Genomic DNA, 19,573 nt, shown 5'->3' with positions numbered 1-19,573 from the left:
TTTCTTTGGCTTTTCTGTGTAGAGAATAGAAGTCACGTAAATGCAAGAAATTTTAGAGATTATTGGCTGTAATGAATATGATGAGGCGCTCAAAGCCATGACGTACATAACTAATAGTTTTTTTTCTGGCCCAATCACAGTCCATTCACGGTAGAGCGTGGGAAGCTCTCGGAATAAATTTTGTCTCAGTAGGAGCCCAAGAAGCACTACAACTGGAGAATTTTCTCAGCAATATATCATTAGGCTTTTTTTTCCACCAGCCATTCGACTGGTATAATGTATCCTGCCAGATTTTCCTATCCTCTTGTAATCTTTTCATCCGCATCAGCTCCACTTATATAACTGGGAGTGGGACAGGACTGTAGCCTCTCCTCGATGTTATTCAATCTGTATATTGAGCAAGCAGTAAAGGAAACAAAAGAAAAATTTGGAGTAGAAATAAAAGTGCAGGGAGAAGAAATAAAAGCCTTGAGGTTTGCCGATGACATTGCAATTTTGAGAGAGACATCAAAGGACTTGGAACAGCAGTTTAACGGAATGGACAGTATCTTGAAGGGAGGATATAACATGAACATCAACAAAAGCAAAAGGAGGACATTGGAATGTAGTCGAATTAAATCAGGTGACGCCGAGGGAATTAGATTAGGAAAAGAAACACTTAAAGCAGTAATTGAGTTTTGCTATTTGAGAAGCAAAATAACTGATGATGTTCGTAGTAGAGAGGCTATAAAACGCAGACTGGCAATGACAAGAAAAGCGTTTGTGACGAAGAGAAATTTGCTAACATCGAGTATAGATTTCTCTTCTCTAAAAGTATCTGCATGGAGTGTAGTCATGTATGGAAGTGAAACATGGACGATAAAGAGTTTAGACAAGAAGAGAATAGAAGCTTTTAAAATGAGGTGCTGGAGAAGAATGCTGAAGTTAAGATGGGTGGATCACGTAACTAATGAGGATCAAGTGAACAGAATTGGGAAGAAGGGAAATATGTGGCATAACCTGACCAAAAGAAGAGATCGGTTGGTAGGACACATTCTGAGACATCAAGGGATCACCAATTTAGTACTGGAGGGAAGCTTGTGGAGTAAAAATCATAGAGGGAGACCAAGAAATGAATAAACTAAGCAGATTCAGAGGGATGTAGGTTGTAGTAGTTACTCGGAGATAAAGAGGCTTGCGCAGTACAGAGTAGCATGAAGAGTTGCAGCAAACCAGTCTTCAGACTGAACACCACAAAAAAATATAACTGATTTAACGTTTAATAACAGGACAAGCGATTACAATTGTAACATCTAAGCTTGGCAAAGGTTGGTGGGCACAATAAAATCATAGTTACAAAAATAATTGGTGCATATGACTAATGACTGCAACTACGCTTTGCAAATCATAGAATGAACATAGGAAAATAGCTGTGAACACCAGTAAAATCGCCAAAGTGCACAATGAAAACAGCTTGCTGGCTGCAAAACGTAAAAACTGTGCAAATGTCTGCTGAATGTGGTTAACTAAGATCGCATTCCCACCGAACCGGTGTTGGCAATTCTGACTCATTCTTACCACACTCGTGCGGCATGAATGCACAAGGCAGTGACAGTAGCAGCTGGAGATTCCGAGTTCAGTTCCGTCTCTGTATTCAGTGAAGCGAAGTAATGTCGTCCTTGTCTACAACAGAAAGGCTTGTCTCTGCAGTCACCCACTTCGACAAGTCTCTACTCCGTGATCCTCCAGCGGCAAATGTTCTATATTTTGGCGCTCTGAAACTTGGGTGTCTCTGTCAGAGCAGCAATCTCAATGGCCGATTGTAGCAGATTTTGTGAGTTCCACCTAGTAAAGATTTGTTAGTACGGTTAGACCAAATCCTACTCCTGAACGTTTCATTGTTGTTGTTGTTGTGGTCTTCATGCCTGAGACTGATTTGATGCACCTCTCCGTGCTACTCTATCGTGTGCAAGCTTCTTCATCTCCCAGTGCCTACTTCAACCTACATACTTCTGTATCTATTAGGTGTATTCATCTCTTTGTCTCCTTCTACGATTTTCACCCTCCATGCTGACCCTCCAATACAAAATTGGTGATCCCTTGATGCCTCAGAACGTGTCCTACCAACCGATCCCTTCTTCTAGTCAAGTTGTGCCACAAACTCCTCTTCTCCCCAATTCTATTCAATACCTCCTCCTCAGTTATGTGATCTACCCATCTAATCTTCAGCATTCTTCTGTAGCACCACATTTCGAAAGCTCCTATTCTCTTCTTGTTTAAACTATTTATCGTCCATGTTTCACTTCGATACATGGCTACACTCCATACAAATACTTTCAGAAACGACTTCCTTACACTTAAATCAATACTCGATGATAACAAATTTCTCTTCTTCAGAAACGCTTTCCTTGCCATTTCCAGTCTACATTTTATATCCTCTCTACTTCGACGATGATCATTTATTTTGCTCCCCAAATAGCAAAACTCCTTTACTGCTTTAAGTGAATCATTTCCTAATATAATTCCCTCAGCATCACCTGAATTAATTCGACTACATTCCATTATCCTCGTTTTGCTTTTGTTGACGTTCATCTTATACCCTCCTTTCAAGACACTGTCCATTCCGTTCAACTGCTCTTCCAAGTCTTTTGCTGTCTCTAACAGAATTACAATGTCATCGGCCAACCTCAAAGTTTTTTTATTCTCCGTGGATTTTAATACCTACTCCGAATTTTTCTTTTGTTTCCTTTACTGCTTGCTCAATATACAGATTTAATAGCATCGGGGAGAGGCTACAACCTTGTCTCACTCCCTTCCCAGCCACTGCTTTCCTTTTGATGCCCCTCGACTCTTATAACTGCCATCTGGTTTCTGTACAAATTCTAAATAGCCTTTCGCTCCCTGTATTTTACCCCTGCCACCTTCAGAATTTGAAAGGTATAAAGGTCAGTGCACTGGCGGGGCTGTCATTTGTACTCAGGTGGCTCATGTGAAAAGGTTTCCGACCTGATTATGACCATACCACGTAATTAACATACTTTGAAGGCGGAATGGTAGTTGGAGCTACACGCATGGGGCACACCATTTCGGAAATCGTTATGCAATTCTATATTCCGAGATCCTCAGTGTCAAAAATGTGTCGAGAATCACCACGGACAGCGTCCTTCACTTAACGATCGAGAGTAGCGGCGTTTCCATAGATTTGTCAGAGATGACAGAGAAGCAAGGTGCGTGAAATAACCGCAGAAATCAATGTGGGTCTTATCACACACGTATCCGTTAGGACAGAGCTGCGAAATCTGGCGTTCATGGGCTTTTGCAGCAGACGACCGACGCCAAGTGCCTTGCTAAGAGCACGACATCGCCGTCAGCGCTTTCCCTGTGCTCGTGACCGTATCGGTTGGAGCCTGGGAGACTGGGGGACTGTTGAAAAACCTGGATCCAAGCAGCTAAGCAGGCACTGTGCAGGCTGGTGGTGGCTAGGGTGACCAGATGCAATTGTTTAAAAAGGAGGACAAACAGCTTGAAAATGGAGGAAAAAGGAAGAAAAAAAGATGACACATCAGACGGGTCAACTGCAGATGAGAATACCACCCGTCAGCTTTGGACAAGTCAGGTGACTGCCGGGAATTACCGGTAAAACTAGTAGCTAATTGTTGGTGATGGTCAGGAGGGGGTTAACTGAGCAACATAAAAAGTTAAAAACATTGACTGTGGTGACAGTGTGTCGTCAATTGTTTTGTTATGTCAACAACACGGAATTGTTTACAAAGCGAATAACGTACGACCATTCACCTTCCTTCATTCGACGAACCACTACCAACATCTACAATTCAACAAGCAGCTGACAACATGTAAACTGAACTTTAACCTACCGGATACAAATAAATTGAATATCAAACAATGAAATAAAACCATGACAGTTAATCTGTTGAGTTAATTCTTACCTTCATTGGCCACTGAGACGTACGTTCCAGCTCCACATATCTTACATTCCGCTTCAAATGGAATTTCTCCCTTTCTTAAACCCGTATATTTGCAGGAAAGGACATGAGAAAATGTACAGTTTCCTTTAGGCAAAGCCAAACATTTTACGTAACTCGCTCGGTTAAATATTACACTTACAAATCACACGTGCACTACAGCAAGCCAAGCCAATACACAGCAAGGATACGAAACGAAAATTTTAAATAATCGATATTTGCATTCACTTATAGTTAGATGAACGATAATGTGTGTCACCGCCAGACACCACACTTGCTAGGTGGTAGCCTTTAAATCGGCCGCGGTCAGTTAGTATACGTCGGACCCGCGTGTCGCCACTATCAGTGATTGCAGACGGAGCGCCGCCACACGGCAGGTCTGGTCTAGAGAGACTCCCTAGCACTCGCCCCGTTGTACAGCCGACTTTTCTAGATATGATTCACTGACTACTTACGCTCACATTTGCAGAGACGACATTTTAGCATAGCCTTCAGCTACGTCACTTGCTACGACCTAAAAAGGCGCCATATTCAGTTACTATGTATCCTGAACAGATAATATTGTGAATCATGTACCGTCAAGAGCGACGTTCATCATTAATGGATTAAAGTTAAGTATCAAACTAATTACGTCCGCTTTCTGAATTCTAATTCCTTGTCATGTTCCAGACCTCACATCAGTATAGTTCTTCCCTCCTCACGCCAGCCTGCATTTCGGCCTCCTCTAGTAACACGGTGTTGGCTCTTCTCCAACCCAACAGATAACATCGACGATCCTGGTGCCACCTACTAACACAGCCTTCGTGCGTGTTTATCACGAAGGCTGTGCCAATAGTTAAAGCATTTAAGAAAAGAGCAACAGAACGGTACGAATTGTAAAATTAGCTGTATTACGCTCAACTCTGCGAAAAAGCCGGACACTGCAAAAATCTGCCGGACCCTGGACAAAGAGATAAAAAGGAGGACATGTCCGGATTAATCCGGACGTCTGGTCACCCTAGTGGTGGCTCCATAACGGTGTGGCTTGCGCTTACAAGGAATGACCTGGGTTCTCTGGTCCTGTTGAACTGATGACTGATTGGAAATGGTTATGTTCGACTACTTGGAGATCATCTGCAGTCATCGATTTTATGTTCCCAAAGACCGAAGGAATTTTTATGGATGACAGTGCACAGTTGTTCGCTATTGGTTTGAAGAACATTCTGGACAATTCGAGCGACTGATTTGGCCACCCAAATCGCCCGACGCGAATCGTGCCCTTTATGGGTGAAAACCCTGCACTGGCAACATTTCCGCAGTTACAGGTGCGTCACACTAAATTTTTAATGTGACGCAGCACGTGACGGCTGCTGAGTGTGGATGGGTTACTTCTGTAACCGAAATGTGTTTTCCGCTCCTGCAAGTGTCATTTACGATATAGTTAACTAAACATAACGTAGCAATATTGAACTGCCTCCATGACAACAGGGCCGCCCGCGCTATCAGGCGCGGCAGCTGTTGGTGGGAACTGGCTTGCAAGCTAGGGACGGCGGTTATCGCCGAAACAACCGTTTTTCGGTTACATCGTTCTTCCACGACATTTTAATCTGGCAGCTAAAATGGTTCAAAATAACAGGTTTCTGAAATAACCAATTTTCGGTTTTTTACTCCTGAAATACGTAAAAATAGTACCAAGATTGAAAAATTTCCATTCTCTCAGTTTTAAGATACATAGAATCAAAACATTAAATTAAATTAAACAGGCAAATAAAAGAAAACTTAGTGTCGTCCACCTTTTACTACTTTTCTCGAAAAGCGATAAGTGGTTGAATCGCTAGTATTTTCCTACTGATTCTAATTTTTTGAAGCTCTACTCAGAAATCATATTGCAACCAGGTACCAGACCTCTATCCGGGCATTAGGGACAGTCAGTGCCAAAGGGTGAAAACTTAGGCTCAAGAACCCTGTTTTTCGTATTAACTTGTCCTTTTTCAAGTACACAAGCAACTGAAGGCATATTGTATAGATACAGGCAGTTAATCATGTACTATCTGTTTTTATTGCGTACTATCAATGAATCATCGTTAATTTTTTAATTCTTTATTGTTACCATAATATCCTTCCTCTTTTATTATTTCATAGAAATGGAAGAGAAAAGTTTTGATCTTGTAAATCAAATGAAGCATTGTACTTCAGTTCTACGTCATTTCGGAAGACTGGGGTTGGTGCCATTCTGCTGTCGGCAATAGAATGGATCTCCGGTGACGACATCGACAAACTACAGTACAGACCAGTTGGGGGCAAGTCTTGCGACACACTGCACGTATACGACACTCGGCCACAGAGGCACTGTTGCCTCAGCAGAGTTGTACCAAGTCTTACGCCGTGCCTTTGTTACTCGCTTCTGCCAACATTTTTGTTAAAACAGCGTTGGTCGCTTTTCTCATTTTTTGCAATAACGCAACATTTCAAACGAATGCAAACAGTAGGAAAACAATTTCTCCTTTAATTTAAAAAAAAAGTGTGGCAGGGGCGTTCGAAAAGTTTCTATCCCGAGATGTGCTCATGCTCATAAATTAAGGATAGCGCTGAGACATGGTGAAACAACGCTCTGGTGGGCGTTTTGCTGGTTTAAATCACCTCGGGGTATGACCATGCGGTGCATTTGACCCGCTGTCGTCACACGGTGGCGGTGGCAGCAGTCCACATACGCAGAGGTGTGTTGGTGCATGTCAGAGTACGGTGCAGCGAGTAAGTGGGCAGACGTTTTCAGACGTGCTAATGGTGGCTGTGTGTTGAAAATGGCTCAAAGAACACATATTGATGACATTAGGAGGGGTAGAATACTAGGGCGACTGGAGGCTGGTCAAACACAGCAGGTCGCAGCACGGGCCTTCCGGGTGTCACAAGTGTGATCTCAAGATTATGGCAACGATTACAGCGGACAGGAAACGTGTCCAGGCGCCACAGTACGGGACGTCCACAGCGTACAACACCACAAGAAGACCGATATCTCACCATCAGTGTCAGCAGACGGCCACAGAGTACTGTAGGTAGCCTTGCTCGGGACCTTACCGCAGCCACTGGAGCAGTTGTCTCCAGACTACTGAACAGAGATGGGTTATTCGCCCGAAGACCTGCAAGGTCACAGGACAGTCCGTAAAGCCTGGTGTCAAGAACACAGTACATGGTCATTGGAACAGTTGTCCCAGGTTATTTTCACGGACGAGTCCAGGTACAGTCTGAACAGTGATTCTCGCCGGGTTTTCATCTGGCGTGAACCAGGAACCAGATACCAACCCCTTAATGACCTTCAAAGGGGCGTGTATGGAGTTTGTGGTTTAATGGTGTGGGGTGGGATTATGATTGGTGCACGTACACCCCTGCATGTCTTTGACAGAGGAACTGTAACAGGTCAAATGTATCGGGACATCATTTTGCACCAGTATGTCAGCCTTTTCAGGGGTGCAGTGTGTCCCACCTTCCTCCTGATGGATGATAATGCACGACCCTACCGAGGTGCCATCGTTGAGGAGTACCTTCAAACAGAAGATATCAGGCGAATGGAGTGGCCTGCCTAATCTCCAGATCTAAACCCCATCGAGCACGGCTGGGGTGCTCCCGGTCGACGTATCGCTGCACGTCTTCAAACCCCAGCGACACTTCAGGAGCTCGGACAGGCACTGGTGCAAGAATGGGAGGCTATACCGCAGCAGCTGTTCGACCACCTGATCCAGAGTATGCCAACCCGTTGTGCGGCGTGTGTAAGCGTGCATTGTGATCATATCCCATGCAGATGTCGGGGTACATGCGCAGGAAACAGTGGCGTTTTGTAGTACATGTGTTTGGGACGGTTTTCTCAACTTATCACCAATACCGTGGACTTACAGATCTGTGTCGTGTATGTTCCCTATGTGCGTATGCTGTTAGCGCCAGTTTTGTGTAGTGCCACGTTGTGTGGCACCACATTCAGCAATTATCCTTAATTTATGAGCATGAGTGTAGTTACCATAATATCTGGCACGAACAATACCACCTCCTTTTATGGTGATACACTGTGAGTATGCAAGTCAAATTTCACGGCTCCAGCTTCGTTAGTTTTGCCGCTAGGATGCGTTGCATACCGCAGTGTAATCAGAATGTCGAATATCGAGAGAATCAGGAACCATGCTGCGATTCAATGTCTTAATTTGAAGTGAATGACACCCAAGGAAATTACAGAAGACATGCGGAATACACTTAAGGATAGTGCTCCGTCTTATGCAACAGTGAAAAACTGTGTGTCCAACTTCAAACGTTGAAGGACGAGTGTGGGAGATGCGCCAAGGAGCGGAAGGCCTGTAACCGCTGCCACTGATGAAACAGTGACTGCAATTCAAGATACGATTTTGCAGGATCGTCGAACAACGTTGCAGCATATGAAACGACATTTCGAATCTGTCATGTGCATGCTCATGACATTGTAGTGGATATTTCTGGAATGCAGGAAGTTCCATCTCGATGGGTCCTGAAAGACTTGAATGCAGATCAGAGATGGGAGCGTGTGCAGTGCTGTGAAGAAATCGTCCGCCAGTTTGAAGTGGATGAAGACGGCTTTCTTGCAAGGTATGTGACAATGGAGGAAACGTGGGTTCGCCACTTTGATTCCCTACGCCAATAAAATTCCAGGTCCAAAAATCATCCGCTAAGGTAGTTGTTGTGCTGGCGTACACTAGCGCCGAAATACCATGCACCACAGAGGATACAAGAGTATCGATAGAGGCCAGCGACAAGACTCGCTGGAAACACGCCGCCAACGCCTTCTCAGCTGCCAGTATTTACACTACTGGCCATTAAAATTGCTACACCACCAAGATGACGTACTACAGACGCGAAATTTAACCAACAGTAAGAAGATCCTGTGATATGAAAATGACTAGCTTTTCAGAGCGTTCAAACAACGTTGGCGCAGGTGTTGACATCTACAACGTGCTGACATGACCAAAGTTTTCAACCGATTTCTCATATACAAACATCAGTTGACCGGCGTTGCCTGGTGAAACGTTGGTGTGATGCCTCGTGTAAGGAGGAGAAATGCGTACCATCACGTTTCGGACTTTGATAAAGGTCGTAGTGTAGCCTATCGCGATTGCGGTTTATCGTATCGTGACATTGCTGCTCGCGTTGGTCGAGATCCAATGACTGTTTGTAGAATATGGAATCGGTGGGTTCAGGAGGGTAATACGGAACGCCGTGCTGCATCCCAACAGCCTCGTATCACTAGCAGTCGAGATGACAGGCGTCTTATCCGCATGGCTGTATCGGATCGTGCAGCCACGTCTCGATCCCTGAGTCAACAGATGGGAACGTTTGCAACACAACAACCATCTGCACGAACGGTTCGACGACGTTTGCAGCAGCATAGACTATCAGCTCGGAGACCATCACTGCGGTTACCATTGACGCTGTAGCACAGACAGGAGCGCCTGCGATAGTGTACTGAACGACGAACCTGGGTGCATGAATGGCAAAACGTCATTTTTTCGGATGAATCCAGGTTCTGTTTACAGCATCATGATGGTCACATCCGTGTTTGGCGACATCGCTGTGAACGCTGATTGGAAGCGTGTATTCGTCTTCGCCATACTGGCGTATCACCCGGCGTGATGTTATGAGGGGCCATTGGTTACACGTCTCGGTCACCTCTTGTTTGCATTGACGGCACTTTGAACAGTGGACCTTACATTTCAGATTTGTTATGACCCGTCCCTCTATCGTTCATTCGATCCCTGCGAAAGCCTACATTTCAGCAGATAACGACGCATGTTGTAGGTGCCGTACGGACCTTTCTGGATACAGAAAATGTTCGACTGCTGCCCTGGCCAGCACATTCTCCAGATCTCTCACCAACTGTAAACGCCTGGTCAATGGTGGCCAAGCAACTGGCTCGTCACAATACGCCAGTCACTACTCCTGATGAACTGTGGTATCTTGTTGAAGCTGCATAGGCAGCTGTACCTGTACACGCCATCCAATCTCTGTTTGAGGCCAGAGGTGGTTGTTCTGGGTCCTGATTTCTCAGGATCTACGCACCCAAACTGCGTGAAAATGTAATCACATGTCAGTTCTAGTGTAATATATTTGTCCAATGAGTACCCGTTTATCATCTGCATTTCTTCTTGGTGTAGCAATTTTAATGGCCAGTAGTGTAGGATCGCCGTCGCGGACTGGAGGGCCAGTGTAGCCAGTCAGTTAACCAGTGAGTTCCAGCGTGTCTCTGAGAAGGAGCTGCAGACTTAGCCGTCTAGCACAGAGACAGGCAGCACATAGCAACATTATAGTGAACACAGCGGACTTCTACTTCAACAGCGTTGAGGCTGCATGGACTATACAGAAGAGAACTTGTGCCGCAGCACATGCAAACTTAAGTTACGTAGCTCTTTGTTTATTAATAAAGAACCCAGTTATTAATTGCGTGTAGTTTGTGTTATAGATCAAGGATACCGGTCACCAACCAACATCCTCTCCTTACTCTCATGGTACAGCTCTATAGAGACAACGAGACGCCATACAAGTGGCTAAGGAGAATACGATTGCAACAAGACGTAACTATCAACACATCATACCTCTGAACTCTCCTGCGCCGTTTGAGAGAAGAGATAACGAAAAAAGGCGCAGAAAATTGGCGCGCTGAGTGCTTTTGCATCAGGACAACGCACCGGCGCACTAAGCCCTCGCAACACTGGAAACTCTGCGTGACTGCGGCTTCGACTTGTTACATCATCGCCGGCCGTGGTCATCATTTATTCCAGGGAAAAGCTGCACGGCCATCTACAGTATCTAATGCAATTTTGCCATATGATGACATGATGGAGACAGTGGCTGTTGTTTGAAGACAAATGTTGACTTACGAAACGTAAGGGGAACATGAAAACGTGGTTATGTTTCACAAGTGAAGTTACAGTGCGACCTCCAGCATGTGACGAGAAGATTTGTAAGTGACCACTAATTTACGTAACAAACGAGGCGCGAACTGTTTTATTCTCTACACGTCTCATATCAGAACAAAAGTGTGTCATTATAGACCCCACTGAAGACTCGTTAAAGTAAAAGGCTAAACGCGTCTGGGACAAATAAAATACATTGAAGCAAGAAAAGGTGGTTTCTATTTACAAAACGAATATTTCTGTGCTTACTGCGGATGACGGCCACGCTATGTTTGTCAGCGCTGACTCCAGCTACATAGCGCAAAATCTACACTACTGACCATTAAAATTGCTACACCAAGAAGAAATGCAGATGATAAACGGGTATTCATTGGACAAATATATTATACTAGAACTGACATGTAATTACATTTTAATGAAATTTGGGTGCATAGATCCTGAGAAATCAGTACCCAGAACGACCAGCTCTGGCCGTAATAACGGCCTTGATACGCCTGGGCATTGAGTCAAACAGAGCTCGGATGACGTGTATAGGTACAGCTGCCCATGCAGCTTCAACACGATACCACAGTTCATGAAGAGTAGTGACTGGCGTATTGTGACGAGCCAGTTGCTCGGCCACCATTGACCGGACGTTTTCAGTTGGTGAGACATCTGGAGAATGTGCTGGCCAGGGCAGCAGTCGAACATTTTCTGTATCCAGAAAGGGCCGTACAGGACCGGCAACATGGGGTCGTGCATTATCCTGCTGAAATGTAGGTTTTCGCAGGGATCGAATGAAGGGTAGAGCCAAGGGTCGTAACACATCTGTAATGTTACGTCCACTGTTCAAAGTGCCATCAGTGCGAAGAGGAGGTGACCGAGATGTGGCACCCCATACCATCACGCCGGGTGATACGCCAGTATGGCGATGACGAATACACCCTTCCATTGTGCGTTTACCGCGATGCCGCCAAACGCTGATTCGGCCATAGTAATGCTGTAAACAGAACCTGGATTGGTCCGAAAATATGAAGTTTTGCCATTCGTGCACCCAGGTTCGTCGTTGAGTGCACCATCGCAGGCTCTCCTGTCTGTCAAGGGTAACCGCAGCTGTGGTCTCCCAGCTGATAGTTTATGCTGCTGCAAATGTCGTAGAACTGTTCGTGCAGATGGTTTTTGTCTTGCAAACGTCCCCACGGGTTGACTCAGGGATCGAGACGTGGCTGCACGATCCGTTACAGCCATGCGGATAAGATCCCTTATACATTTTGTTTGATATATTTTGTATGTATCAAAAGATGTGGTGCGTGGTTGAAATGATCTCAGCGACAAATCTAAAGTGTACAGTGAGAACTATTTTCGTGTGCAACGACGAGGATGCAGTGGGAATCCATTTACATCGATTGGGCGAATGTTATGAAAACAAACACTCGAAACCGACGTTTCAAGACACTTGATCTATAAAAACACACCAAATGTAATAAGAAAGCGTGAAAACCATCTGAGGATGAATCACAACGATTCGAAACCGGTAACGGTTTCCTTTGAATAAAGAAACTCAATGTAAATTAGTGGCTGGTTGCTGTCCTAACACATCAACATTTCAGAATGAGATTTTCACTCTGCAGCGGAGTGTGCGCTGATATGAAACTTCTTGGCAGATTAAAACTGTGTGCCCGACCGAGACTCGAACTCGGGACCTTTGCCTTTCGCGAGCAAGTGCTCTACCATCTGAGCTACCGAAGCACGACTCACGCCCGGTACTCACAGCTTTACTTCTGCCAGTACCTCGTCTCCTACCTTCCAAACTTTACAGAAGCTCTTCTGCGAACCTTGCAGAACTAGCACTCCTGAAAGAAAGGATATTGCGGAGATATGACTTAGCCACAGCCTGGGGGATGTTTCCAGAATGAGATTTTCACTCTGCAGCGGAGTGTGCGCTGATATGAAACTTCCTGGCAGATGAAAACTGTGTGCCCGACCGAGACCAGGAAGTTTCATATCAGTGCACACTCCGCTGCAGAGTGAAAATCTCATTCTGGAAACATCCCCCAGGCTGTGGCTAAGTCATGTCTCCGCAATATCCTTTCTTTCAGGAGTGCTAGTTCTGCAAGGTTCGCAGAAGAGCTTCTGTAAAGTTTGGAAGGTAGGAGACGAGGTACTGGCAGAAGTAAAGCTGTGAGTACCGGCCGTGAGTCGTGCTTCGGTAGCTCAGATGGTAGAGTACTTGCCCGCGAAAGGCAAAGGTCCCGAGTTCGAGTCTCGGTCGGGCACACAGTTTTAATCTGCCAGGAAGTTTCACATCAACATTTATCTATAGTATCTGTTCTTTCGAGAACAGTTACTGTCTTCATATATATAGTTAAAGGCTACCCAGCCACTGACCTTCGACTGTGCGATTGCGCACAGGTTGCTGCGAATGCGCAGAGGTTGCCCAAACCCTTACGGGAATCGCCAAAGCGTGCGCGATTAATGAGAGAATGGGCAAATGTCTATAAGGTACATTACATAGGTAGAATTGTGGACAGTTGGGAATGTGAGTCTCACGGGAAGCGTGCAACGGATAAGTCCCTGCAGTCGCGCTATTTCATCTGTGTCCTCGGTGGCTCAGATCAGTCGGCTTTCGTCTGCGGTGGGGCGAGGACGTGCGCTGCGCCCCGCCGTGCGCGACCGTGAGCGGTTGCTTGTGTTTACCTTCACGCGGCGCGAGTTGTATTAGTTCCAAGTTCAGTGTGACTATGGCACACACATGGCGCCACGATAAGATCAAAATTACTTTCCAACCAGATCACGCGCGTCCTCGAGCCTATGAAATAGGCGACGTACTACATTTTTCTATAACGGCGAGCGTGGTTTATGTTAAAATGACCAGTGCAGAAGTCTGCGCGACAGTGGTGTCTAAATACTCGAACTCTCTCAGATTCAAACATTCTGACGGGCATATCGGTGCAGTGACGGTGGATCATGCAGGCATGGGCCTAAGGACTGTAAGGGTTTTTGAGCTCCCCTTCGAGGTCCCAGACGAAGTTGTCAAGGACGCCTTCCGACCATATGGCAATGTTATCAGCCACGTTGCAGAAAAGTGGCAAACTTTCTCGACGTATAAGGTCTACAATGGTGTGCGCCAAATTAAACTTGAGCTCAAGAAACATGTGCCGTCCCATTTGAACATCGGTGGCTGTCGTGCAATCATCATGTACGACGGTCAACCGCGTACCTGTTCCGGATGTGGGCAGGAAGGCCATGTTCGATCGAGCTGCTTACAACGTCGAATTACGCAGATACCAGTGGGAGCCTCCGTTTCCCCGACAGGGACGACAATCCTGCCCCTCAAGTACGCTCAGACGACGATGCGCACCATAGTTGAGGACGAAACGGGCGATCAGACACACCCATCGACGCCAGAAGTACGAAGGGAGGAAGAGGAAGGACCCCCGATGCCAACCCATATGTCACCCCCTCCACAGCAACAACAGCAGCAACAGTCCCACGGACTCCAGACGCAACGTAACATCCAGAACGCGATGGACGTGGACGCGAACATTGTCCCGACCGCGGCTTTCCTAGCGGAAGGTGAAACGACGCTGGATTGCCTCCCACATTCGTATACGGATGTCCACGTTCGCAAGCAACGTTCGCCTCGACGACGGAAGCGACGTCGGCGGATCCCTTCAGACGATTGCCTCCTACACACGGCCGGTCAAGAAGGTGACATCTCCTCAGACGACATGGATGCTGCGCCTGCTGAGAATCTAAGTGATGTAAACGGTTCACTTGCCCATACCACGAGTGCCAAGTTACTTCTTGCACAACGGATTCAGCAGGTCGCGTCGATGGATGGCGCTCCGTCTACCTCTAACAACGACGACGTACGTGCGGTAGATTTAGGTGCCGATCAGCTACACAGCATCGTGTTGCAGCCACTGTGGTCGGACGATGTTGAGGAACTTCCTAAGGAGGGCACGGGTGACAGCGGAGGGGGTGGCATTGGAGATGCCACTCCTATCGTAAAAGACGCATAATTTGTAACGGATTTGGTAGGTCCGGCATCTCTTGCGGTTAGCTTTGATTGCCATGGGGTCTACCCTGGGTGAAGAGGCTAGGCAGCACACCTTTCGCCTAGCCACAATCAATATCAACGCGATAAGGGCACCACACAAACTGACAATGCTACAACGCATGCTTGATGCGGCGGACGTCGACGTGGACCTCTTACAGGAAGTGTGTGTCGCTAGTTTCCCTGACTTCTACGGATATACCGCCCACATCTCCCACGCCTCTTCTACCGATTGTGGTGTGGCTGTTCTGCTACGGGACGGTTTGGCGGCTACGGACGTACTGTACTTACCGAGTGCAAGAGCCATGGCAGTAAATGTCAACGGTGTACGACTCATCAATATATATGCCCCTTCAGGATCAGGGAGACGGAGAGATCGGGCCCGCTTTTTTTCGGAAGATATCACGCGTCTATTTATGGGCCGTATAGACGATATGGTGATCGGAGGAGATTTTAACTGTACATTATCTCCGTCTGATCAGCAGCCACATCACGTCCCGTGTGTGGAATTGGAAATGCTAGTGCGTGACCTCCACCTGATTGACACGTGGCGCCATATCCATGGCCCAGCTCCTGGATACACCCACTATGCAAGTCATTCATCAAGTCGGTTAGACAGAATTTATGTCACAAGCACCCTTTCGACGGCGACGAGAGGAGCAGAGCTCTGGCCCACTGCATTCACCGACCACACAGCCTATATTTGCACCATTGCCCTCCAACCTGCACGTGTGTGGCGCAATAGGCCCCCCTGGAAACTGAACGTCGCCCATCTGGACGAGCCGGCATGTAAAGGTGCTATCGAAGAGTCGTGGAACGCGTCCTTACAGCGTCGTGGTCGTTATCGATCGACCCTCAGTTGGTGGATTGAATGTGCGAAGCCTGCTCTTAGGCGCACCTTCATGGCTTACGGCCGGGAAGCGGCGGCATGGAGGAGGAGCACGGAAAACTTTTATTACACCGTCCTACGGAAATGTCTTGCTATGGAGCCCTCACCTGACCGGCATATCATAGTCAATCGCGCGAAAGCGCAGCTCGTCTCCTTAGCACGCCATCATTTGCAAGGCGCTGTTGTACGTGCTCCAGACATGATACAATCAGAAAGGCCAACTATGCACCACGTGCTCCTAGAACGCAGGAGGCGCCGTAGGGCACTGGTAACTAACATGATAACGGACGACGGACGACACGTGGCAGAACAAGCAGATATAGCAGAAGCCTTCTATGGGCATTACGCTCAACTTTATTCAGCAGTGCTCCCTGATATGCCGACGGTAGACACCGTTTCAGCACGTGTCCACGGTACGGTTCCACCAGCCATTGTACCGACTTTACTGGGAGAAGTGACAGAAGAGAAAGTGCTCGACGCCATCGGTATAGGTTCTCCCCATAAATCACCAGGAATCGATGGATTACCATTAGAGTTCTATCGAGCATTTAAACAACTGTTGGTACCGTGTTGGGTTGAAATTTGTCAGGAATTGATGTCCCCGGGTATACCGTTGCCTGCACCGTTCTTGGAAGGACTAATTGTCCCCATCCATAAGCCGAAGGGACGGAATCATGTCCGCGATTGTCGTCCCTTAACGTTATTGAACAGCGACTTCAAGATCTTTTCGAGGTTGCTATCAGAACGTCTTCGGGGCACACTATTGCACGTCCTGTCCAGCGATCAGATGTCCTTGGGGGGACCCAACAACATCAGAACTGCGTTATGTCGTTACAGAGATCTCATCTCCCTTGCACGGGTGAGACGTTTGCCGGCAGCCCTGGCGTTTATCGACTTTAGCCAGGCTTTTGACCGTGTGGGCCACACTTTCCTCAGTGCCGTTCTACGGCGCATGGAATACCACGACCCCTTTATCACAGTGTTGACTCGCCTTCTGCATGGGGCTACTTCTCGAGTTCCTGTTAATGGAAGACTGACGGCACCCGTGCCGATCCGCCGATCAGTACGACAGGGATGTCCATTTTCAACATTGTTATTTGCATTGGCCTTAGAACCTTTGTTGTGTGGCCTCCGAGACAGGCTCACTGGGATACAGTTCGGCGGCTCCATCTATCGCTGCACCGCATATGCGGATGATTTGATGATCGTCATACGAGGAGCTGACGATATGGCCGCGGCGTTGGACTGGATTGCAACCTACGGTACAGCTTCTGGTAGCCAAATCAACGTTGACAAATCTGTCGCCTTGAGCATCGGGATTGGGCTACCGCAGGAACACATTGCCCCCTTACGCTTCAGTGGTACTGTCCGCTGCTTGGGCTTAGATTTCATGAACGACATGTGACGCGCGACGACGCTCAATTATCGACGCCTTCTTCACCAAATTAGGGCCGGAATTGCAAATCAGCGCTCGCGATCCCTCAGCATCGTTCAGCGAACGTATTATGCCAATGTATACCTTGCGTCCCGCATACCGCATGTCGCCCAAACGCTACCCATTCCGAAACCCTTGGCTCGTAGCATTATGGCAGCGCTGGGATACTTCGTCACAGCTGGTATGTAACTGAAGATCAGATACGTATCTCTTACCCTACCCAAGGAAAAATGTGGTCTCGGCCTAGTCAATGTCCATGATAGGGCCATTGCCCTCTATGTTAGCTGACATTTATGTCTGCTGCGCCGTAGTCCTACGAGCCTCACGAGTCGGCTTCTGACGGCGCTACGACCTGATTCACTAAGAGCGCCGGTGCCACTACAGGACATCCCAGCGCCCCTCTTTTATATAGGACGTTTCTATTTAGAACAAAGTTATTGCAGTGTAGCGTTCACGACACCACAAATGGCCACGACTCGACGTATATATCACGACATGCTGCAACGCCGCCCTCTAAATGTGGTCGAACTAAAATAACCTGACGTACGGTGGCGCGTGGTGTGGAAGACTGTACACGATGCCATGCTTGATTCCGACGTTGTTTACCAATGGTACGTAGTCGTTAATGGGAAGCTGGTGACGCAAGAACGTCTCTACAATATGCACATGGCAGAATCTCTTAATTGTGTGGGTTGTAATACAGTAGATTCTGACGAGCACCGCCTCAGCTGCGGAGAGGCGGAACCGGTTTGGCACCTAGTGCGGCAGATGCTGGCTTATCTCTTGCGAGTTAGGCCGGAGCATATATCTGCACGCACGTTATTGTTTCCGGATGAGACATTTTACCCCAAGACTCGAACCAACTCCGTCACCTGGATACGTGGACATGCGGTCCATTACCTCTGTCGTGACGGACACAAGAATTTCCTTGACTTCTGGCTCTATTTGCAAGAAAGACATCATGCTATTTCCGGGCATACCAGATATCGACAGTGCTTCGCAAACTACCTATGGAGTGCCTTTCACAGCCCGCCGTGCAGCTGGAATGTTCCAGGCAGTGAAAGATGAGGTCAGAACGAACTGCAAACTAGCATATATTGAACAATCTTTATCAGTGGGCGCAGTCGCTGGGAAGCCTAACTACGACGTGGTAGCTTTCTTTTCATGTTATTTACGTTTAATATCTTCGATGGTGTCTTCATTCTGTTTTAGTTTTCCAGGCTTGATTAACTATGACTCTTCGCACATTGATACCTATATAAATAAATAAAAAAGATAACAAAAAAAGTGGCAGGAGACCTGCGTTTCGAATCCAAATAAATACACAAGAACAAACTAAGAACAAAATGAACAACAAATCAAATATAATAAAGTATTATACCCTTTCCTTTCTCCTTTTATTATTTTTTATATTAATAGTTCAGAGGCATATTTAATTTTTGTTTCGTTGGCGAAACCTGAAGTGGTGGCGAATTTCCGTCCTAGTTAACTGTAAAAAAAAAAAAAAACTACCATGTAAACAGGATATCCCGCGTTCGAGTCCCGGTCGGGGCACACATTTTCAGCTATCCACATCGAGGTATATCAACAACTCCTGTCGGCAGCTGAGGGTTTCAGTTAGTCATCGTTAATTTTTTTTTGTTACGTCACCCGCCACATTCTCCTTTATTTCAATGCTTTGCAGACGTTATCTGAGCATACCTGCAAGGGTATTAGTATGCACGGGTATTTTATTGAAAAACAAACTGCTATTACGAAATTTCTGTCATTCTTTATTTGTTAGGCTAGAAACTTTTCGACCCCCCCCCCCCCCCCCTCGTATTTAAAAATGAACAGTTTTAGCACCGCTCTTATGATTATATGATATTTCGGTTATTTTCCTCTGTTATTTAGTAAAAAAAAGCATCTGTTATAAACGAGACGAAACAAATACCGAAAGATGCTGATTATTCGGAAGTAAAATAGCGGTGTCGGTTTCAACTGGTCGGTTTTTTCCCACCCCTACTGCCGGCGGGCTACTCACCGAGTGGGCCTAGTCGGTACTGTGGCGCCACCAGCACGATGTCGTGGTCGAGCAGGTAGTGGGGCTGCACCTGCTGCGAGGAGCCGCCCACGAACGCCCCGCCGTGCACGTACACCAGCACCGGCAGCTTCGCCGTCACCTGCGGGCACACCACCACCACCATCCCTGAGACTCTCTCGCCTCCGTCCACTTCCCGTGGCAAAGTAGTTCACCACAGCGCACCACTTATGTACTGACACTCACATTGTAAGTCGGCTGTTTAGGTTTTTGTGTTGGTAACGTCACCTAGCGCTCTGTATGAAAATCACTGGCTGTGCTGT

At 46.9% G+C, this 19,573-nt stretch overlaps 1 protein-coding gene across 1 annotated transcript in view; it reads right to left on the bottom strand.

The window, feature by feature from the left end:
* Positions 1-19,573, bottom strand: part of LOC126278041 (cholinesterase 2-like) — a 224,371-nt gene that overhangs the window by 139,312 nt on the left and 65,486 nt on the right. Inside the window, exon 4 of the mRNA XM_049977796.1 lies at positions 19,254-19,392. Coding sequence (XP_049833753.1) covers positions 19,254-19,392 — 139 coding nt within the window. The remainder of the gene's footprint in view (positions 1-19,253; positions 19,393-19,573) is intronic.

Source organism: Schistocerca gregaria, chromosome 6 (genome assembly GCF_023897955.1).
Source record: "Schistocerca gregaria isolate iqSchGreg1 chromosome 6, iqSchGreg1.2, whole genome shotgun sequence".
In the NCBI taxonomy this organism is placed as follows: domain Eukaryota; kingdom Metazoa; phylum Arthropoda; class Insecta; order Orthoptera; family Acrididae; genus Schistocerca; species Schistocerca gregaria.
The sequence above is the reverse complement of the archived record's forward strand: the minus strand, read 5'-3'. Positions and strand labels throughout refer to the sequence as shown.